We start from the raw sequence: 24,528 nt of genomic DNA, 5'->3' as shown, positions 1-24,528 counted from the left end.
ACTAACAGGTGTCATGATGAAGAGATAATCAGTGTTATTCACTTCACCTCTCAGTGCTCATAATGTTATGCCTGATTGGTGTATATAGCTTTATACCAGAGTTTAAACCTTCATAACTGTAAATATTGTGTATGTTTATGCAGTGCATTAATTCATGAACATAATTTCTGCTCTGGTTCTGTAATAAACTTGACTTCAAATGAAACACATGTAATATTAATGGTTAGCTTTAATTAAATACTATTAATATCTAGTGTATATTGGAAAAAATGATTCATATTACAGCCTTCACATTGTGTTTTATTTTGAAAAAGCGAGTTACAGTGTGGACTACAGTTTCACACGGAGATTACAAAAATGATTGTGATGCAGGTCAACCATTGGTGTCAGTTAGTCAGTGAATAATTTTTATCAACATCAGTCACATATTGATTTCTAGAAAGACAACAAGTAATACAAAGCATGATGAAGTTAACTATGCACTGATAACTAAGCAAGAAGGATAACTGTTTAGTGCCTCAGGTATATGTAGAATATTGTAGAAATAAGAGCTGCCATTTCACAGCCAGATATCGGAGGTGCAGTCCCCTCCAGGATATCGGATCTCATGAGCGAGAACAGGACCGTCAGGTTCCTGTCCAAAATCCACCAAGAAATTCTCATTCACCGTCAGGCCACCTTTCACTGTGTCCACATCAATCTGCATCATGACTGAGCCTTGCCTAAAAACAGACACACGTTTTGCAGATCATATTTTTTTAATGTTTGATGTGAACTAATTAAAGCTCTGCATGGTTTTATGTATTGCACTGCTGCCACATGACTATCTGAATTGATAATGTGTGTATAACTGTATAATCTTACTTTATTATCTCAGGGTAGAACTGTTTGTCCCATGCACTGTACAGAGAAGTAGTCACATAGAGTCTTTTTCCATCCAGACTAAGTTGCAGCATCTGTGGACTCCCTGGAATTCTCTTGCCCTGATTCACAAGAAAACATACTGATCAATTTCAGGAACAAATAGTGTATTTTTCTAGAGCCTTTAAAATGAATCAGGTATCCTATTTTAATTCATGACCAAGTCTGTATCGTACCTTCAGTCTACACACCACGTCAGATGAATTTCCAGCTAAAAAACGTGCTGCTTACCTTCACTATTCGTGGGGAAGGTTGCTGATCCAGTTCTTTGTCCTCTAGTACTTTAACAGGACCATCATTTTGAATGCTGCCTCCCAGAAAGATCTTACAACAGTTTTTAATTAAATTATTTAATTTAATTAAAATTGTTGAAAACTATTAATCTTTTTTTAAATTCTCATAGTGCTATCCCACCTGGCCCACCATACGGGGATTTCTCCTGTCAGTGATGTCATACTGTCGAATGTCACCATGCAACCAGTTGCTGAAGTACAGGAAGCGATCATCCAGTGAGATTAAAATGTCTGTGATAAGACCTGAAGCAAGACACATTTACATACATAAACACATTTTTGTTTGTGAGCACTCTAGGTTCAGGATAGTCTACAAAATCCTTACTTGGCATCTCAGGCAGGATCCAACCCTCTACTTTTTTATTAGGAACCTTGATGACTTTCTCTGCAGCCCAGTCACCTTTCTACGAAACAGGTGTAAGTTTAGCCAATACATCTAATATAAAGACAATAGAAATTTCATGAGAGGAAAGTTTAACATTTGCTTACCGGAGTCTTATAGAAGCGGAACACTGTACCTTGGAGTGCACAGCCCACATAACCTTCAGATGCAGCAGGATCATGCAGAAAGCGGATCTCTAGAGGGATAGCGCCCTCTTCTCCCAGATCCAGAGTCTGCATATGCTTATGAGTGGTCCAGTTCCACACATGGATGCGTTGTCCATAGTGACCTGCAGAGCAAAGTCTAAATCACCTTTTGCTCTATTTGTAATAAAAATAATTATGTGTACAAACCACATCAGTGGTCACAAATGAATAATCAACAAAGAATACACACCTGCTTTGACATCTGCAGGATTGAATCCATTGGCGAGTACTTTGGGTGCTCCCCACTCGGTGCTAATCATCACATTATGGCGAGGCTGGTACCAAAAGTCATATCCAAAGGGTGCTGCTTCACCAGGCAATTCCCAGTTTCCAATCACTTCAAATGTCTCACCATCCAACAACACAAATCCACCTAGTCACACAGAGATCAAATATACCTTCATTACTGCAAACATTTTTAGGCACTTGTGAAAACTGCTTAAAGTACTTAATAATAATAATAATAATAATAATAATAATAATAATAATAATAATAATAAATGCTTATTTCATCATGAATATGGCATAGTCATTACATGTCTTTGAGTTATTATAGGAACATAGCATATTGCATAGCAATTGCCCAAGGTGGTATATTACCCTTTCCATTTCCTGAGGGGTCGCCCAGGGTACTGATCATAATTTGGCCTGAACCCAAGCAGTGAGAAGTATGAGGATTGGCCAGGCCACATTTCCAGAACATCTCCACAGGTTCAACAGTCTGTTGGAACAAATCGATTAATGGGAAGTGGCTGAACCTCTACGGATATTATACTGACAGGCCACATAGCTAGGAACACCTGCACGTCTGTTTATTCATGCACTTATCCAATCAGTTAATCATGTGACAAGATCACAAAAACTTCAGTTATGGTTCACATCAAACAGAATGGGGAAAAATATGTTCAGTAGATGAACAGCTGTATTTGGCTGAGATTTTCATGCACAATAGTCTCTAGATTTTTTAAAGAATGGTGTGAAAAACAACCACACAAGAAAATATATATGTAATAAGGTGTATAAGGTCTTTTGTCCAGTTTTGGGTCTTAAAATGTATCTGCACTACTATATTCATTGCACTGCTACCAATTGATTTGCTGAGTGTGTAATTGCATGAATGGGCATGTATACAGGTGGTCCTAATAAAGTGGCTAGTGAAAGTATTTTACAAACGATCACTTTCTTCTACTTTCTAGTATTTTTGTACTAGTAGTACACTGTACTTAAGATTTTGACAAACTTTTTTTTATCCATCCCAGGTAAGTGATATTTTCCAACAGAGAGGGTTGCAATTTTTCTTCAGTACTCACCTTGTGAAGTCGTGGAGCATGGGCGTCTGTTCCCACATCAATGACATAGACCCGGGAGGAAATCAGTGAGGGTAAGATAAGCCGGTTGCGTTTTTTGGAGCCATCATTAAAACAGCTGCTGCAGGCATTCCATCCAGAGTGGTGCAGCTCATCATTCATATTGGGCATTGGCAACCTATGGATCACCTACATACACCCAGTGCACACATGCATTACTAACTTGTGAAGTATTAAATAAAAACAAAGATTTTTGTTATAGAGGAGAAAAGCTTTAATTAGTACAGCATTAAACAGCTTGTAACAGAAACCTAATCCTTTCTTCTATTTTGTCTTACCTTACAATAAGTGGGAGATTTAGGATTCACATCAACAGTCGCAAGATAGTCAGGCTTTCGGATTTCAGTATTCCGATAAATACAGGGCAGGTAAACAATCTCCTCTCGAGGACCTTGGGGAATGTTCATGTTACAGGTTATTATCTTGCATCTCTTTCTTTGGATAGAGTCAGAGATACCAAGCTTTGTGTTGCCTTACCTTTCATGGCATCAAGAGGACTTTTGTAACCTGGTCCACATCCTGAGCAGGTAGACGCTGTGGGTAGAAAAAAAAGAAAAACAACTTGCTATTAAAACAAATTCACATTCAGTGTTATCCGGATTAGATTCATGTTTAATTGATTAGATGGAATCAATGTGACAAATTAAAGGATTAAAAACAATAAAGTGTTTTATTTAGGGACTGGACCACAATTAGCCACTAGAACAGCTTCAGTGAACCTAGGCACAGTCTCTGGAACTCTACTTGAGGAACACTCTAACACTCCTCCAAAAGATATTCCGGCAATCTAGTGACTGTGACGACCAAATCATATGATTTACATCATCATTCATCAAACTGGTCACTGAGCCCTAGTGCCTTGTGGATATGGGCGTGTCATCCTTGAAGAGACTACTTCCATCAGGATAGAAAGGATAAAGGTGATCAGTCAGAAGAACTTGTATGAGTTTGTAGTAACTGTTTCATCTAAGGGACACATGGACCCAAACCGAGCAGCACAATATTTCCTTCAGTTTGTCTCATGTCTGTGTCCCAATCTTTGATAAAGTAATAAAGTTCTAAAAAGACATTGCTCAAGAACTTGTAGCAAAACATGGAAAATTCCCAGCAGAAATTTCAACATGTCTAAAATGATTACATTACGTATAAACAGACTGTAAATCTAACTAAGGTTTTAGCCATGGGTGAGGAAAAGCCATAATAGAAACTAGCATTAGTCCAGTGAGACAAAGCCTGTTCACTGCCACATCCCACTGTTAATGAAGCTGAGAAAAACATTTATTTAGTCTTAATTAGAAAAAAAAATAAAAAAAATAAAAAACTGATATCTCCTAAAAAGGTGATGCAGCTACTTGGATTAGAGTTTAATACAAATATATCACACAATATATCTTCTGCAGTGAGATGTCATATTTGTCTATTTATATATTTATATAGACATGAAATAGTTAGGCAATATTACAACAGACATGAAATAGTTAAGCAATATAACAGACAGCTGAGGCTTGGCTTTACAGTACTCTAGTAAATTCATGTAGCAAGAGTTCCTCTTTTGTTTTATTTGATATGATAAGAGTAAGGTGATTGTTTTATCGCCTTTTAACCCCATGTAAAGTTCTCTGAATGTTCAAAGGTAAATTTAGTTATAAATTTAAAAGTGTGTATTATAGCATGATCGTTGATTCCAGACAGATGACATTTTGCACAATTTTGTGATATTGCAATAAAAAAGAAATAAAATAAATAAATATGTTCCCATCCCCACATTTTTTAAAATTAAATATAAATAAACTAATAAATATTCCAACATTTATTCAATATAGTTAATTATTGAAAAAGTGAGCAAAAGCATAGAGTGGTTGTTATATGAGAAGCAACAGATGTGACTTTTCTCAATAAGTTAAGAAACAGAAAGCACTGCCAAAGGTTATACAACATCCTTCCTCTGATAAACAGAAACTCTAGTGAGTCTTCAACAAATATTTCATGGTAGTCTTTATGCAAGACAAAACAAAAGTTTTTGTTGCGTTCTATTTTTCTTTGTTTTTCATATATCATACATTGACCATTTTGGAGACATAAAAGGAAAGAGTTAAGTTTCCAGTTACAGCATTTTTATGACTTTCCAAAACAAAGTCCTGGTACAGATATGGCATGAAACTCTCCTTCACTACCAAGCACTGGAGTTGTTATCACTAAAAAAACCAATATGCAAATATTTGCCATCTGTGTAATTCTTTTAAGTACTTTCACAATGCACTCATAATTGAAATACACTCATTCAACACTGGTTAAAGCCTAATGGCCAAAGCAACAGCTAGAAGTGACCCATAAAGTTGTGACAATCTGTTCATGCTTGGTGTCAGCAATAAGGTCGATATGAATAGTGGGCACTTGTAGTTGGCTTTTATTGATACTATAAAGTCCATGCAATGTTCCCATGTCGTCTTCTTCTTAATAAACCTTGCATTTTGTAACCTAGAAAATTTTGTAATCTGTTCGGAAACTTTGTTCAGAAACCTCAGTCAGTAAGAACAGACGAGGTAATGATCTTTTAATGCATTGATTTGTAAATTTATACATTTATACATCATCCCATGTATGGTGTCTAACACTAAAAAAGAATAGAAAACAAAAAAGAAAACCCTTGAGGATTCTCCTTTGATTTAAAAACTAACTAACTAACTACCTCAATACCTCAGCACAAATAGGACTATTAGTTACATTCCATATGTATTTAGCTCAGTACAACTAACTTTTAATCTATAATGGTGATAAAAAAGGTGGGTAATACAGTGAAAGGGTCATGCATACCTGAACTAATTCATAGACAGCCTACTCAGACAATGAATGAATGAATGAATGAATGAATGAATGAATGAATTAAGTAAGTAAGCAATCCACATTTGCTTCATGTTCTTTTTTAAAAGCTATTTTTTGAAAATAATTTAATTATAAGATAATAAATGTATTAAATTGTTAGAGGAGGATTTTAAGCTGTCATATGGTCATGTTACAACTTGACCATATGACAGCTATACATGACGCTATACATGGTATAGCGACCACCTAAATCAACACTGTCTAATAACTTATAATAATTATAATTCTAATAACTAGACTATTACAGCACCTATGCCCTTTAAAAAAAAAAAGGATCCAATTGTACAGATACACTTTAACAAAAGCCTTATCTTGGCACGCCATTTTGCTGTAGCAAACTAATCGTGTTTCCCAGTTACAGAAAAAGAATATTAACATGTTATATTATATTAACAATATTAGCATATTTTCTGGCTCTGTTGAACCCCTCGCCTTAAATGAATTCATTAAAACCCATTGTTTGCACTGCACTGTTCATACTGTTCCAAGACACCTGACTCATCTCCAGCCAGGTAAATCAGGTGTATTAGTGCTGAGGGAACAGACTATAGTTCTGTAGTTTTACTGAAAACAAGCACCCACCTTCTGTATTTACGGTAATATTTTTGGGCCAAATCGGTTATTCTTAATGTACAAATCTTTGGTGCAAATTTAACAGGCACTACCGTGGGAGCATTATTAGTACAAATCTCACCGTATATGTAGAAATAATAATAATATCGATTATTTCATGTATGACGAAACACCATTTCAGGACTGCAAACTTTAGTTTGTATAACTCTCAACATCGCACACGTGTGCATGAAAGAAACGTAAAGAAAACCCCAGAATAACATGATATTCAAGATTCACAGTTAGACGTATACTTACCCATACTGTTGAAACTCTCGAAAAGTTTCTTACAGGGACAATCGACTTGATGTAGCAGAAGGATCTTATAAAGAAACGAGGCGCGTCCTACAGACTGCAGGAGAAAGTGTCGGTTATGTAACCAGGACTAAGGCGAAAACTGGAAATGCTGCAAATCATTTATCAGCCCAAAAGTCCAAAGCCCTCAGACCAGTAGTGTGCTCTTGTTTTTTCCCCAGAGGTGGGGTTTCAAAATGCTTACATCATTCACGTGTGAAATTTAAAATGATTATAGTGAAAGTTATTTTTTTGGGGGAAACTTTATTATATTCACAAATCCTTTATGAATAAATGAAGTACAACTATAGAATAAACCTTAATATAAATACCAAAATTAGGACAGAACCCAAAATGCTATGGTCAAATTATTTAATTGATAACACCGACCAGGCATAACATTATGACTACCTGCCTAATATTGTGTTTTGCTGCCAGAACAGCCCTGACCCGTCATGCACTGTGTGTCCTGACACCTTTCTGTCAGAACCAGCATTAACGTCTTTAGCAATTTGAGCAACAGTAGCTCATCTGTTGGATCGGGTCACACAGGCCAGCCTTCACTCCCCACGTACATCCATGACCCTGTCGTCATCGGTTCACCACTGTTCCTTCCTTGGACCACTTTTGATAGATACTGACCACAGCAGACTGGGAACACCCCACAAGAGCTGCAGTTTTGGAGATGCTCTGATCCAGTCGTCTAGCCATTACAATTTGGCCCTCGTCAAACTCGCTCAAATCCTTACGCTTGCCCATTTTTCCTGCTTCAAACACATCAACTTTGAGGACAAAATGTTCGCTTGCTGCCTGAAATGTTCACATGATAAGGAGATAATCTGTGTTATTCACTTCACCTGTCAGTGCTCATAATGTTGTACCTGATCAGTGTATGTTGGTACGTGTATATTTTCTCCCTTATAAAATGTTGAACACACAAGACTTTTCACTTTATATTCCTCAATAAAGACACACTTTTACACTACATAGCCAAAATCCAGCTATATGTGGACCTTCACCGAACTGTAAAGATGTGGAAGAGCACCTGAACATAGCCCTGGGTTCGATCTCACCGAACACCTTTGGGATTATTTGGGAGACCAAGGGCAATCTAGAGTAGCCACTCTACCTACTAACATGTCTTGGGACACCAGAGAACCTCAAACAAACCTGGATGCAGGGAAAGCATGCCAAACTCCAAAGCAATGGTGGCTCAATGGTGTTGGTGCTACGTTACTGATCATATTTTTTATTTTTTTTTATGTCCTGGGAGGGGGTGGTGGGTGCTGGTACAGCAATACTATCTGCTGTACCACCATGCTGGCATACATTTGGTTTGTGTCAAGTGAAGTATTGGTGTGTGTGTGTGTGATGAATTGGTATCATACTGTAACGCATTTTCAAATAGTTATTTAGAAATTGCATTCTACATAATTTGCATATTGGGCAACACCGACCCGAAGAGAAACCAAGCAAACATTTATACAAATATATTATACAAACATATAAACATTTAAACACAAATAGAATAGGAAGTGATCCTCTTTATATTGTTTGTCCAAAAATTCCAAACCATCTGAAAGTAAACATAAGCTAGTTTGACATGTTCAGCATGGTATAATTTATATAATGTTACATGGATCTCCATGTCTGTTTACCAGTGATGATATATTTTGATGCCATGTTCTTTTAAATAATCCAGGATTTATTTCTGTATAAATAAAAGCAAACAGAAAGTAACGTGTTTGGTGAAATGTAAATGTTTGGGTAAAGCAGTTACCAGAGTTAACTCCAGAGCAGCAAAAAAATTCTCATCTCTTCAAGATACATCCAGCTCTCATTATAGTATCTTCATTGTCACTGAGACATAAGGGTGAAGACACCCATGTTTAATTGGATGGATGAAACAAAACTTTAATGTACAGGAGATCCACATCCATAGACGTAAATGAAAAATAGTTACAATCTGGGAGAAAGTACAAATAGTTTAAAAAAAGGTCAAGTCTCTCATCCACTTTAGAATTTTGCAATAAAATTAGCTTTGAGGTTTTTAAGACAATTTCTCCTCAGGATAATGAATTATTAGTCCTTAAATATATACTACCTTTATTCACCCTTTCTTTTAAATGTCTTTAGCAAATTAACAACTGGATCCAACATCAGTCTGTGTTGTATCAAGGTCCTGACAGGGTTCTAAAAGCTCCTCTCTCTCATTAACATGATGTACAGCTTGTGACTTTGAGGACTTATCAGGAAGAAGGGGGGAACAGTACTCTGAAGTCGCACTAGATGCCTCTAAACCTTCATTCATTGTTGCCTGTGGTTTTTGCTCTGTATCAGTTCTGCTGTTATTTTCAGTTTCAAGTATTTCTCCCTCTGTCTGTTCAACACTGTTTTTATTTTCACTGATTACTTTTTCTTTTTTTTCTTCAACATGTTCATCTATGGACTCTTCCTTCGACTGTGACACAGAATTTATCTTTTCATGCCCAAGCATGGCTTCAGTCAATGTATTCAGAAGTTTCAACTGTCCATCAGTGTCCTTGTTACATTCTTCATTTTCTGTGATCAGTCTGGAGTAGCAGAACGAATGCTGAATCATTTGAGGCTTACCAGAACAACAAGCCAAGGCCTCCCCTAACCACGACACAAGAAGCCGAACCAGGTCTTCAGACTTCATCTCACCTGTTCTGTTTTGGTTTGCTAAATGAGACCAGCGACACAGCAAGAACTTTTTCAGCACAGGGCACAGACACATTTCCAAAGGCTGTCGTTGACTGCTGCACCCAGATGGAATAACCATAGGCAAGGTCTGGGTTCCACTTAAGTTGGATAGGAAGTCATCTGTCATGTGGCTATGATGGCCATCAATAACTAGTATGGCCTTAGTCCCATTCTGAGAGTTTAAATACTTCTGCCATACATTAGCAGTCCAGATCTCTAGTTGTTCTTTTTCTGAAAAACCTTCAACTCTTGCTTCAAGTTGAACTAAGTCTGACAGCCCTTTGCTAAAACTCTCTAAAGGCGTGCCTTTAATAAACAGCATTGCCGGCAACATTGTACCGTCTGCCAGCACCGACAGGTAAATGTTCATCCACGGTGTCTCAGTGCCCTCTAATTGGAATGCTGAGTCTTTAGATGTGACAAGTTGGTCAAAGTCAACAAAAATTGAAAGCTCATCCATAGCACCAACAGCTGAGAAAGGAACATTATGCGTTTTAATATGTCTATGCACAAACCCTGTGAAATCCTTGCAATTTTCCTCCATTCTGCGTGGTAGCTGATGACCAGGAATTCCAATGTTGTGCAAGCCAAGCTTGTGCTGTAGCATGAAGGTCACTGCCCAGTCATATGAAATACGGAAGGAACTGTTTTGATTAGTCTGACTGTGGATCTCAGAAGCTTTTTGAAACAAGTTCTCCTCTCCGATGGGATGCTGTTGTTCTCGCTGGACTAGTACCCACTCCACCAAATGCTCCACAGCCTCTCTGCTGCTACTGCCTAGATCCTCACAGTCTAGTCTTTTCTCTTTGTCTTGAAGCCAAGTCCTAATGAGCTGAGGTTCCGTGTCCATATCCTTGGCTGCTTTCTGTACTCCAGAGCACAATGCGAACAGTAGAATTCGGAGCTGATGTGCAGACAGCATGTCCTCAGTTTCTTTGATAGAATTTGGAGAATTTGCCTTTGCTGCAGACTCCTTGCCTTTGTGCTCATCTTTGTTCTCAAGGGGCTCTTGCTGACTACTGTCATCTGTCTCCAGTTCTGAATCGGATGACCCCAGAGGGGCTAATTCCTGATCAATATCTTCATTCATCGCAGGGGAATCCTCCATTGCCGAGCCATAGGAAAGGTTTTTAGGTGTAGTGGTGTCCTGTGTAGGCTGAGTATTTTGCCTGAAAGAAGACAGTTGAAAGAAGTGTTATTGCATTTTCTGGACATTCACTGGACTAAAGACTCTGGTGTGTTTAGAATGGTTCACCATCTAGTAATATCTGGTCAGTAGAGTTTCTATGATGGCCCCTTTCCATTCATGCAGAGTGACTGACAAACTAGGTTACAATCTATAATTGTATATCTACAAAGAACATCTGAGGTGGTCCGAATCTGAGTGTAATTATTCCCGGTGCCCTCAGCAGTGTTGGTCTGGTTTCACTTACTTGATTCTATAGAACCCTGGTGCAGCACAAATATGCATGGCAAATGAAATGCAACTAACCACACATTTTTTTTATTAAATTTAGTCTTATTATGCACAGTAAGACAGTAGGGCACTTTTCTGTGTCTCACAACACTCCCCTGATAATCATGGTACATGAGAAAACTAATGATGTCAAATAGTGTGCTATCTGTGCTCTGTTTTGGACTAAACTGCCAGTGATGATGCCCCTATACAGCAGGTATACCTAATAAACTGGGCAGAGCTTTATTGTACAAACTAAATTGAACAATGAAACAATTCCCTCCTTAGTCAAATAAAATTTAGCGCCTGAAGTTTGCTTTATTAGTTTTGCTCATGAGTCACAAAGCTAATGTAGCCAACTAGCATTGGAAGTCTATTTAAATACCATTTCTCTTTAACTAACTCTAAACCAATAACAAAGACATACCTCTTAGGATCCACACTCCCAATTTTAGAATTCCCTGTAGAGAAAATAAACATAAGTAAGATATCTCATACCAATAAATATAATTTGAAAAATGTTAGTGCTCTTTGTATCTTATACATTCATGCTCAGGCTTTTCTGCCTCATAACCATTGAAATCTGCATAGAAACCATGGTAGTCCCAGAAGCATCTGGTATGTTAGACCTGACATGCAGTGCAGCCATACACATTCTCGTGATGCTGATGCTTTAGGTCACAATTCTTACATAATCTTGGCCTACAATTAATTTTGGTTAAACAATGTCTGACCCCCTCAGGAGTCTTAGAAGCTTCTGTCCTACCCTCATGTCTCCGCTGATGCAACTGGTCACTGTTCATTTCCTTCTGAAGAGCCTGTCTTTCAGCACACTTGGCCAGCTGGTATCCCAAGCGTTTTCGGTAGTTAGCTTGAGAGAAGTGGCCTCCCTGAAGCCATCCGGGTGGGTTGCCTTTCCGAGTCTCTCGTAGTACAATAAAGGAGTTAATGATACTCAAGTTGACAAGGAACCAGAAAAGACGACGCCAGTTTGTGTCCAGGAGCAATCCTCCTAGCTGGTTGCAGGCCAGGAGCTGACTGCAGATGTCCACACCACGCATGTTATCTTGCAGCAGCTTAAACGCTAGTGGTCTTGAAATGGTAGAGAGTTCCCCCGCCTTACTGGTAGACCTCCTCCATACTTTGTCTGGCTGGCCAGAGACAGCATTTGTAGAAATGCAGACCATCTCTTTAGCATCCTTCCATCTGGTAACCAGTACAGGGGGGTGTTCAAATTGGACATAATCCCCAGTATTCTTCAATGCAGGCTGATCCCAGAAGTCTCTAGGAAGGACTGTGCTGCATATGGAGCTGGAGCTGGAACAGTATATGTTCTTTTTGTGCAACTCCTTCATTAAGGGAATACTTGTTAGCAGGCTTGACATGAATATCTGATGATGTCTACCTTCAAGGCCCTTTACAAGATATGGCACAACCAAGCTCCCCAAGTCTTTGTTCTTGTTCTGCTTGGTCAGGATTAACAATTTATGACAGTACCCTGACTTCGAATCACATAAGAGCCATATTTGTGGTTGAGAGTTTCTACACTTCTCCCCATCAGCTGCATTTTCATGGGATCTAAGTAAAGTTCGATCAATTGTCAAACATTTGTTTGGCTTGTAAGCTTTGCGCATGCTGGTCTCCAGGGTTTTCAGTATGGGCTGGAAGAAAATCAGCTTGTCCACATTGTGGTGGTCTTCTTTTTCAAGCATGCTGTTCATCCGAATATGCAAGCTGATCTGCTTGAAGCGGGCTGCAGACATGGTCCTGTAAAACGTGGAACAGCTATGATAATGCTCCCAGGACCAATACATCTCTGGCTCTGGAAGAACATGCAGTCCCATCAGAATGGACAGGCCTATGAAGCCTTTGACCTCTTCATTGGTAAGAGATTGCCAAGTGGCGTCTCCTCTGCCTACATAGCGCTGATACTCAGCATAAGCATTGGTCTCCTTAGCAATCTGCTCTATGAGGCTGTCGGGGAATAATAGCTGAAAATACTCAAGTACATCACTGCTTTTAGCCATTGAATGCTGTGGCCCACTGCTGTCTGTGAACTCTGGCACAGATCCTCCATCACTTGGAACGCTCCAGTTCTCCATGGACAACCAGTCAGGCTTTGCCCCAACATCATTAGCTCCTTCCACTTCCTCCTCCTCCACCTCCTCCTCCTCCTCCTCCTCCTCCACCTGGCAGAACTCAATATCAGTCTCCAGACACTCTGTAGGGGAGGGGAGGGATCATAGGAACACACAGTTAGTCTTCTTTTTGGAGCCTTATGGCCACTACTACTCCATTTTATAACACTATGTTTAATGCTAAAGAGGTTCTTCATGTGGCAGTTAGCTTTTTTATTTTTGGAAAGAGTAAGGAGCTCAAAAGCAGTTGACAGTTCCTCGTTGTACAGTCCTTTTTTAAAAGGAATTAGTTCCTGTTATGTATTTTAGAAACCCTTGTTGCTGTGTTCCTTCTGATGGTTTACAGCAGGAACTGTGTAAGCAAATTATTTTACATTATTTTTAATATATGGTTATATTACTGTATGACACTTTTCCACTAGCATGCAGAAAGGGGACAGTTAGTCATGTCAATGTATAACATGGAAAACAAACAAATTTTCATTAGACAGGCAGAATTAGTCTGAATGACAACATATTTGTGCCAGTTCATCAACTATGACAAAACAGTACTTGAGATCGGTTGCACTTACAAGCATGGCACACTACAATAGGTGGCCAGTTTGGGTTCGTCCTATTTAAAACATGTAATTAGTCATTTCAGAGCAACCCAGCATCGATAAAGCATGATAGTGGAAAAATGTCATTAGGAATTACTACAATTAAGCTAAACCTTATATTTATATAAAGTTAAAGAATGCATGCAGCGAGAAACAAATAGTCATTTCAACCAACAGTACAGTGTGTAAATGGACAGTGCTCTTTTTCTACACTTGAGGATTTGAAAGGAAGCAAAGTCTATGGTGTTTGTTCAGCTCTAGTTTTAAACTATTTATAATTGGTGAACCATATAGAAAATCACCATTTTCACTTGGAATTGATGTTTTTTTTTGCATTATTACAATTACTGCATTAATAACAGAGAGAAAAGTCAGAGAACTGATGAAAGAAACCTCATCATAAAATATAAAACAAAAAAAATAGTAAATATATCTAAATCTGGTACACTATCAGATAAATTACCTGGTAAAAAAAAATTAACTTAAGACCATTTAGGCAAAGAATTCACTCAGGCATGTTGGCACAGATTCAACCTATTCACACTAAACAGAAATTTATGCCAGAATGAACCTGAGGTGTTTAAGGCAGGCTAGTGTGCTAAAATTTGATTAAGACCTGTATTAGACTTTATTAGATTGACCCAATGAGGACATTGGAAGTAACTGTCATTCAAGTCTAAATATAAAATTGTTGAATTTCACAATATCTGAAATAAGAAAATATGAACAGAACAGATGTGATGGCTATAAAATTCACTGAGTATATTCATAAATATGTATATCTGCTGAAGCTTATTCCCTTAACAACCAGCATCAGTTCTCAGTTTTGTAGAGAATGCACTGTACATGTTAGCAATGCCTGGGGAAAAAAAAAAAAAACATACTCACCTTTTAGACTGAAAACACAGTGAGAGTGTTTTGGGAATTGGGCCAAGTGTTTAGCCATCAGGTCTCCCTGAGTAGTCTTGTAGTTACACCAAGCACATGTTAGCTTTAACCAACTACAAAACAAGTCAACTTTTAGTAATAAAAAAAAAACCCTCAGTGTTCAGTTTGTTCATTTTCAACTACTAAAGTGATGACCAATGAATGTAAGGCATTACCTCAAAGATCCCTTTTTAGAACGGGCTTTATGAGATCTGCTTGAAACATGATTGCTGGAATAAAGTTGAAACAAAACTCCAGTTACCAGAGGAATAGCCTAGGTAAAAATCCTCTAGTTATTTATGAACGACATGGCATTAGACTAAACAGTAAATATTAAATCCGACACAAATGCATTATTTGCTATACATTACAGTGGCACATTCCTGATATTTTAACACGAGACAGTTATGGTGACTCACTTGATCATGTGGTTGGCATATGCACGGGAACAGCATGTGCTATATGCGCACAGTGAACAGTGGACATATGTAGGATAGTGATTGGCAAAATCTGGGATATCAAAGGTGCACTCCACACACCTTTGTCTCCCTAACAGTGCTCTGTGAAAAGAAATACAAAAATCGGTTAATCACCCCCCCAATACACACAGACAACAGTGTCTTCTGTACCATTTGTCTAATATTTCTTTAATTGGTGTCTAAGGATGGATTTTTCTTTAAACATATAATTTGAGGTTTAAGGGTGCACTTTAAAGTGAAAGATATACTAAAGTATCAAAAGATGTACCCTTCAGCGTACCACTTGTACCATCTCTGTGACAAGCTGCAGTACAGTTTGTGTAGGGACAGCCCAGAGTATGAAGAATGATATTTCAATGTTAAATGTTTGTGAATAATACAGATATCCACAGTGTCAATATAGTATCTTTTATCTTTTTTATTTCTTTTTTAACTGTAACATCAACCATCAACTTCTCCTGTGTTAAAGAGCCTTAAAGACATTTAGACACTTTAATGAAGCACATACAAGCAAAGGAACATGTTGAAATTGGTTTAAATATGAAATTAATATTAAAGCAATATAGAATTATGTTTTGCAGGCAATCTGATCGTTTTTCACTTTTTGCATAGTACGCACACAACATTTTACTCTATATTTTGACATCTGTTCCAACTATTCTATCAAATATCACTTGTGTATTATTTTCTGTGTTTTATTACATAATATAATGTCAACCACAACCAAAAGAGAAACTTATTGTTACCTACTGGGATTGTGTACCTGAATTCCTAAGCAATGAATTGTGCTAGCTTTTAAGACTACAGCTCCTTCTAGTGGACAAAAAGTCAACAGTACAGCTGAGAGCTGGTCATTTAATACAGAAACATGTGAGCTCACCTGTATTCCTGGAACTTGGTCAGGAAGCCATACATTTTGGTGATCTGCTTTTTAGCAGGTCCACTGCTTTGTGCTATCTGCTCAGTAGCGGTTTGACCAGGCTGGGCAGTGCTTGTGTGTCTCTCAGTGTCTTTACTTGTTTTAGGACTGGTTAGACCTGTAATTTTTTTGTGCCCTGCATACGCTCTAATGGTCACCTGGACAGACAAACAAAAGAGTTGTCTAGTCATAAAAATCATAAAAGCACATCATAATTGTGTGTAACATTAAAAAAGTGTTTATATGCCATTAAAAAAAAATATAGTGATCAGATGAAGTTAGGTGCTAACACATACTTTAGTCCCAGCCTGGAGCCCTTCCAGTGGAGTTGGCTTGCGGAAGGTCTTGTGGTGATTGACTTTATGGTCAACCTTCTCTTTTGTGAAGAGAAACTGAAGTCTGCATTTGTTACAGTGATAAACTGACGATTTCTGCAAGCAAAAGCAAAATAAATGAGTGAAGGATTTATACTTCTCTAAGAAAAAATGTACAACTATGTACATTGTGTGATATTTGTAAACTACAAACTGATTATAAAGAACGTACACCTGTATTTACCTGATGACGGGCGAAGTGCTGCTGATATGTACCAGAGTTCTTAAAGACCTTCAGGCAGTAAATGCAGAGCAGGTAGCGGGTGTCCTCATGCCATGTGCAGAAGTGACTGTGCACATCAGAGTAGAATGAAGATCTATACTGGCACAGCTAAAAAGATCACAGTTGGAAACAGAACACGGCTGTGTTTAACTGGATAAAAACACACTGACCAGAAGGAAAAAGGAAATTGCTTTATGAAATGTAGTTCACCTGGCAGACATATGGCATTTCTCCAGGTTTGTGGGTATTCTTCATGTGCTGCAGGAAAACAGGTTCGCTCTCAAAGGCCCACTCACAAATTTTACACCTGGCTGCACAAAACATGAAGCAAACAACAAAAAAACCACAGCTGATTACCGTTTAGTAACAATGCTGTTATTAAAAGCACTGTACAAATAAAATCAAATAGAATGTTTACACTGATTATCTCCTCATCATGGCACCTGTTAGTGGGTGGGAGCAGCATGTGAACATTTTGTCCTCAAAGTTGATGTTAGAAGCAGGAAAAATGGGCAAGCGTAAGGATTTGAGCGAGTTTGACAAGGGCCAAATTGTGAAGGCTAGATGACTGGATCTGAGCATCTCCAAAACTGCTGCTCTTGTGGGGTGTTCCTGGTCTGCAGTGGTCAGTATCTATCAAAAGTGGTCCAAGGAAGGAACAGTGGTGAGCCGATGACAGGGTCATGGGCAGCCAAGGCTCACTGGTGGCCGATGAGGCTGGCCAGTATAGCCCGATCCAACACATGAGCTATTGTTGCTCAAAATGCTGAAGAAGTTAATGCTGGTTGTAATAGAAAGGTGTTAGAATACACAGTGCATGATGGGTCAGGGCTGATTTGGCAGCAAAAGCGGGACCAAGAGAATATTAGGCAGGTTGTCATAATGTTATGCCTGATTAGTGTGTCTCACCATCACGTGACGTTCTGTGTTAACTTAAAGACAGATACTTAAAGGAAATATGCTCATGTGATGCAAAGATGTTGTTTGAGGGATATAACTTACATATCATGTAGCTCAGTTAAGACCACTCTTTCCCTCTTACACTAACTACACCATAAGTGGCAATCTGAGTGCTTTCACAGCTAGTCTTTGTAAACAGCTGTTGCAATCATTCAACTGAAGAAAAGTAGGTTTTATGTTTACAGCCATCTCAGTACTGAAAAAAGGGGTGGGCTCAGCCACACGTTTAATTATAAGCAAAATGAATGGAAGTGAAACTATTGTTAAATAAGCAAAACAATATCCAGGAAATTCTGGCTGTGAGAAGATGTGAATTTACAGACTGCATCTGGAAGAGTTTGAAATTTTTAATTCTTTAAAGTTTATAAGGTTCAATGCAAGGCAAAATATGCACATTGTTACGTTTGACAAGTTTACACTTAAACTTACAAAACCTTTTTAAAACATACTTAAAATTCTAAAATAAAACACTTCCTTAATGATTAGTTGTACTTACAGATTAAATTAATGTCTTTGCATTAAACTGTACACGACATGCCTTTCCTGAATGATTTTTTTTCTTTATTCATTTTTCTTGACAGGAACAGAAGGAGCTGAAATCCTCTGTGGAAAATCCGAGTTACTGCTGAACATGTGACACACTATTGTGTGATAATAGCCTATCGAGTTCCAAATCTGCGTGCTCATAGAACCTGTATTTCCGGATGACTGTAAGGGTGTTCGTGCCAATTCCTCTAGTTTAATAATGTTTTGCAGAACAAACATTATATTTCAACATAAAAAAAACAGATCATGGATTATCATAAGACCTTAGTGCACAGAGGCATGTCAATGTCCAAAGTAAATGGAAAAAGTTCAAGTGTTAATAACTGTAAAATGTATGTAGGTAATAAGACATTCCACTTACTAGTTGATTCTATAGTGCAATGGACGCTCTCCACATGACACTGAAGGCGAAATGGACTTGGAAACTGGCGATAACAGTGCGGGCAGGATGCGTGTTCTCCATTCTGCTGTTCTACATCTACATGTAACTTCATGTGGTTCATGAGCCTGCAAGGAGACATTTGGCAGACATTGATGGCATGTGGCAGATGCCCTTATACAGAGACATACATTTATCTCAATTATACAACTGAGCAGTTAAGGGGACAGACAGACAGACAGACAGACAGACAGACAGACAGACAGACAGACAGACAGACAGACAGACAGACAGACAGACAGACAGACAGACAGACAGACAGACAGACAGACAGACAGATGCAACTTTGTCATTGCAAAGTACAGGTACATAGCAACGAAATGCTGTTTAGCATCTACCAGAAGTGCAAACAGTAGAAATTGTGCAAATGAACAAGTGCAGATAAATATGTAAATATGTACATCAATAACTAAGGCTATGTTCAAGGGTCTAGCAGTGGCAGATGGGTTGGATTTAAACTCACAACCTTCCAATCAGTAGTCCAACATTTTAACCATAGAGCTACAACTTCCCTGATAAGATAAGAGGTTCGTAGTTGTCCAGACAGTGGTGACCAAAAAACATACAAGTAACAAGCCAGAAGAAGTAAACTCCTCAAGAGTTGCACTGCTACAAAGTTAACATTAAAATATATTTCAAACCTGATATTGTTCTTCTGCTTCTTGCCACAAGTGAAGCATCTGAATGATAATGTTTCTTTTACGTTGTCTGTTGGAACATATTCCCGATTTCCCTCGTAGGTTCCGTAATAGAAGTCATCCACCAACATGACAATCCTGGACTGATGTTCTCCTGGATTCATGACACCTTCAGTCTTTATTTTTATGATGGGGATGCTCTGATTTTGTTCTAAATGCTTGGGCATTTCACTCTTTACACTTGTATGAGTCATGTCTGGACAGCAGAACTATAGAACAGGGAGAAAAGAAAACCCTAACTCATTATGAATAATCTCTTTGGCATTAGACACAGTGATTGTGCTGGGTGGTCATGCATTTGAGTACTTACACACATATGTCCCCGCAGTGCCTCCACCATTTTGAACTGGGCTCCACAGCGCGGACAAGCGTAGGATAGCGGTGACACAGAAGTACCTAAAATATCCATGTATTAATATACCAAACGGAGAGAACCACAATTCCAATGTACCACATTTCTCAAATTCTGGTAATCAGCTAACCGTGATGGGTGATGTCCACTTTCAAAACAGTGAACTGTATATTCAACATTATAGATTTAACAAGTAAACATGCCTGTACCTTGACTGAGCTAAAGTATAACAACTAATGCGTAGCCAACAAGTGCTATTTTGTTCACTTCTGATGCTGTGCGTAGCCATGTGGATGTGATGTGCCTGTCTGAACTCAGAGGAACTAAAAAACTACAATATGTAAAACTATAATGTAAAAAATATGTAAAACTACATCAAAAGTACAAATTTTCAAGTTGAGCTGTGTTTTCTTTGGCTTTTTTTTTTTTTTGTTTGTTTTTGGAGGTCAGAAATCACAAGTTACAAGCTGCAGATGAATAGTGCATCTCTAAATAAAAATATAATTAACTGTTAACTACATACTTGTCTAATGGTAGCCAAATTGAACATACACTGATGGATTTTCGTTCATCTTAAGTGACTTGAAACACACTTTATTTACCTTTGCAGTAAGTGATGGCTGTGTGTCAGTACACCTCAAGTGTAAAAGTTGAAATTTAGCACTGGCTAAAACATTACTAATGTGAGATTATAAGAGAAAGGGGCGGGGCTTCCAGATGCATCAGTTAATAGAGTTCAAAACACCCACACAATTATCAGTCATCCTCATATGTAAACTGCACTTATGGCATATTTTTGAATAGGTCATACCAGCATACTCGGACGTTAAAATGCTAAACACTTTTTCAAAACGTGTGAAGGTCAAAAGGGCTGAAACAAACAAATAAGCCCAAACTAAAACTGCACTTAATTGAGCATTTTGAAATGGTTTTCTTTCTCTCAAACATGTCCAGTTGTGCCAACACAAAATGCCATATCCATAATAATGCAATGCATACCTTGCACGATGTTGCTCTGAGCTACAGGAAGAGCTGTCTGGACAGCAGCAGAGCCAGAGCCATTAACCTTCTGATTGCTCATGACAACAATGGTTTGAGCCTGACTCCCAGGAGGAATATTGACTGTGTTCATAATATTCATCAGATTCTGCATGTCTCCTGATTTAACAGTCACTGCCAGGTACATGAGGTAAAGAAATCATTAAAACATTGCACCTAGTACTTCACCAGTCATTATATATTAACCGTCATAATGTGTCTATGTATAATAAATATTACATTTAATACATAAATACAATACTGTGAGTATTTGCAGTCCTTCGGCCACAACCCTCAAACTGATCTATCTCAAAGAAAGCTAGTTTTGGTTTATTGCACAACCCTGGGTGTGTAATTGGTGTCAACAAAACAGAATCAACTACAATACAAACTTATGATAACCTAATCTTAAATTGCTAAAACCCAAGGTCATGCACATTCCATATTTAGAAATATACTTAAAAGTTTGCTTACCAATTTTAGTCTGAGTGTTAATGGGCAGTGGTTTTGGTTGAGTGGAAGGCTGGGAGCTTGGGACAGACATTGCCCTGGCCTGGTTGGCTGGAGTGGTGTTTCGGATAGTGAGTGTGGCAGGAATCTGCATGGCAGGGAAGGAGACTGGCGTCTGTCCACGGTTCACTACAGGAGCTGTCGGCCTCATTTGAGCTTGTGGAGTAATTATTTGAGTTGTTCCCACTGCTGGTTTAAAAAGTCCAGGTGCACCAGGTGCTGCAAAATTGTTTTCAAAAAATAATAATAATCATAAACAAACAAATACTAAAATACTACTATTAATAATAAACTCATAGGCAATGATAAAGACACACTGTTTTAAACTCAATTAAGTATACTGCTATTCTCATCCAATCACACTAAAGCAGTAGAAACAGGAAAAACGTTAATTTATTATCCCACTATTACTGAACTGCCATACCTTGGACCAGAGTAATGGGGCGAACTGTTTGGCCTTGCTGGACATTTAATACAATGCTCAGTGGGCTTTGACCAGACTGGATATTCTGGACAGGGATACCCTGATAAAAAGACAACAAAGCCATTAACAATCAGATATTTTGCAGGCCATTTCACTTATCAACAGTAAGTGCTTCTACATTCTTTTGATCAATCGATGGGAGCCTAATTGTGAGTTCAATACAAGTCTGCACCTGTGTGGTTAGGTAGATGGGCTGGCTGCTACCAGCGCTAGCACCAGGAGAAGTGCATGGCAGAATCACCTGGGACAAAGCCACAGGTGTCAATCCCCCAGCACCTTGGGTCAAAATCAACTGCTGCCCTGGTGTACCTTTAGAGATGCCAGCAGGTAAAGCTGTTGGCACTGGAAAAATAATGAAATAAGAAACAATAAAATAATATCTGACACTATAAATCAGTGTGGATGACCCTCAGAGTGAGACTTACATGGATGTGTGAGCAATGGGAGAGTATTTAGATTAGTCCTGGCTGGTGAAATGCTGGAAACCACAACTGGTTTGGACACAGATGGTGGTATAGCTCCTGAAGGCATACAAAAAAAAGACAAAAAATACTTTAGGGTAAAAAAAAAAAAAGGACAATAAAAACATTTAACATTTTTATAGTCCATCAGAATTATTGACAACAACAACAACAAAAAAAACATGGGCATATTTCATGCCATTTTCCATATGAATTACCAAACAGAAGTCATAATAAAGTGAGTTAAATTATGTATCATCCCTACACGATATATAAATAATCATAAAATCCTGTATAAGAGAGCAAAGGCCTTACTTTCAGCAATGTCAGGTGAATCATATAGCTCATCTTGATTCATCTGTTGCCATGGCTCCAGCTCCTCCTCCTCACACTCCATAAACAAATCCGTTTCCTCCATTTTACTGCAATGAATTAAGTATTGGTCAGTGATGAATATTCATTTTCATAAATATTACTGATTGAAGTTGGGTTATGAACTAACCACCAATTAGTGTTTTGTAGCACGCCAAAAACATGTTCCTTATTACCTCACTATAATAAAACCCAGCCTGATGAATGTATTTTCCTGACGGCGTGAACAGTCTTCATTTATGCAAATCTACTACGACAGGTAAGACTGCTGGCTTCCATGCTTAACTGGCAAACAAACTATTTCCACACTTTGTTCAATATTTTCTTTCACACCTAGACAATATGCACTGGACAGCACAGTCATTCATTAGATAAAGAGGATAGTGCAGCTCTCTGTGCATCTACTATTTATAGAAGTAAAATTCATGGGAAATTCTGAAACGGCACAGAGACTGAAAAGGGGCGGAGAAAAAAGTAGTTCCTGTACTGTATCACAAACGCATAACACAAGCGAACAGAATGAATTTATGAACACAGCAGCGTAACTTTTAGGTGTGCAACACAATGGAAAACACATGGCGACTCTAATTGTTTTTCGCAAGCATGCCAAAACAGTTTTGTGACGTTTCCTGAAATTGCACGATCTCAATTGATGCGCACGGCGCAATAGAGCCAGCGGCCACTTTACACCGCTATAACCTTCCGCACTTTGTTCAGTGCGCAGACTGGTAAACTGCGAATTCATAAGGCGCGCGTCATCATCCTCCATTACAAAAGAGCGCGTTTGGAGGGATCATGGAGAATACTCACCACTAAAGCGAATTTACGAATCGACCTCTTTATGATGAACAAGAACAAACAAGCATGGCCGGTACGTCACCGACCAGACATCGTGATGGTTTTCCGTTTTCAGGAACACCGACCGACGGTGGCGTCTGTGCCTACGTCACATCCTGCTTCAACGCTACATGGCGATTGGCTGTGCTCTCTGAGAAAGGCACATTAGTTTTGGAACAATGGAGGATTGCACTAGACCAGCAAATCACTGTCAAATACAAACGTTATAGATTTGTATGTATAATTATCCTGATATAGTCACACGGCTCTGTGAACTGCACTATGTGTTATTTCTAATTAGACTAACACAAACTCCCCAAAGCAATAAAGTGATGTATTATGTGGTATGTTACACGTTATTCCAACCAGCGAGCTCATTAACACACATGAGTGATTCTGGATTTTCTGTGGAGTGTGAAGGTAATGGCAGATAGTTAGTGGGAGCCGATCCGTCGTCGTGAGTGGCGTCATAGTTTTTAAAATGGCGCGCACTCGGGAAGATGGCGCCCACAAGGACACGGTCGGGAACTGTCTAGTCAAGAAGCTTTATTGTCATTTCAACCACATATAGCTGACGCAGTACATAGTGAAATGAAACAATGTTTCTCCAGTACCCTAGTGCTACATAAGACAACATATCCCAATTTCCCATTGGGATGAATAAAATAGCTATCTGTCTGTCTGTCCATCTGTCTATGGATCCTAGTGCTACATAAGACAACATATCCCAATTTCCCATTGGGTTGAATAAAATATCTATCTCAGGGGTGTCCAATCTTATCCAGAAAGGGCCGGTGTGGGTTCAGGTTTTCATTCCAACCAAGCACAAGCTACACCTGATTCCAACTGGCTAATCAACTGATCTTGGGTTTCGGTAGACTCAAGTGTGGCTTCTGCTCGGTTGGAATGAAAGCCTGCACCCACACCGGCCCTTTGCGGATAAGATTGGACACCCCTGATCTATCTGTCTGTCTGTCCATCTGTCCATCCATCCATCATTCTATGGATCCTAGTGCTACATAAGACAACATATC

At 38.6% G+C, this 24,528-nt stretch overlaps 2 protein-coding genes across 3 annotated transcripts; both read right to left on the bottom strand.

Annotated features, from left to right (window-relative positions):
* Positions 1-279: 279 nt before the first annotated feature.
* Positions 280-7,084, bottom strand: selenbp1 (selenium binding protein 1). Its single transcript, XM_058392172.1, has 12 exons — positions 6,923-7,084; positions 3,647-3,703; positions 3,448-3,560; positions 3,113-3,298; positions 2,403-2,523; positions 1,993-2,175; positions 1,704-1,885; positions 1,540-1,618; positions 1,336-1,457; positions 1,153-1,245; positions 865-983; positions 280-722 (listed from the first exon to the last, which is right to left on the bottom strand). Exons 1-12 carry the CDS (start codon positions 6,924-6,926, stop codon positions 560-562), a joined length of 1,422 nt encoding a protein of 473 aa, XP_058248155.1. The 5' UTR covers positions 6,927-7,084; the 3' UTR covers positions 280-559.
* A 163-nt stretch (positions 7,085-7,247) lies between these two features.
* pogzb (pogo transposable element derived with ZNF domain b) lies at positions 7,248-23,608 on the bottom strand. Of its 2 annotated transcripts, XM_058392148.1 has the most exons (20): positions 23,468-23,608; positions 22,601-22,707; positions 22,250-22,345; positions 21,997-22,166; positions 21,765-21,864; positions 21,305-21,559; positions 20,792-20,965; positions 19,751-19,836; positions 19,384-19,649; positions 18,665-18,810; positions 17,008-17,108; positions 16,759-16,905; positions 16,497-16,631; positions 16,162-16,358; positions 15,222-15,362; positions 14,979-15,032; positions 14,764-14,876; positions 11,905-13,359; positions 11,566-11,599; positions 7,248-10,851 (listed from the first exon to the last, which is right to left on the bottom strand). In XM_058392148.1, exons 2-20 carry the CDS (start codon positions 22,701-22,703, stop codon positions 9,099-9,101), a joined length of 5,526 nt encoding a protein of 1,841 aa, XP_058248131.1. In that variant the 5' UTR covers positions 22,704-22,707; positions 23,468-23,608; the 3' UTR covers positions 7,248-9,098. The 2 variants fall into 2 exon arrangements, with proteins under 2 accessions (XP_058248131.1, XP_058248142.1); XM_058392159.1 differs by lacking the exon at positions 11,905-13,359 and having other exon boundaries at positions 7,249-10,851.
* Between the last annotated feature and the right edge of the window lie 920 nt (positions 23,609-24,528).

This window comes from Hemibagrus wyckioides, linkage group LG01 (assembly GCF_019097595.1).
Source record: "Hemibagrus wyckioides isolate EC202008001 linkage group LG01, SWU_Hwy_1.0, whole genome shotgun sequence".
In the NCBI taxonomy this organism is placed as follows: Eukaryota; Metazoa; Chordata; class Actinopteri; order Siluriformes; family Bagridae; genus Hemibagrus; species Hemibagrus wyckioides.
Note: the sequence above shows the minus strand (reverse complement) of the source record. Positions and strands in the feature narration are given on the sequence as shown.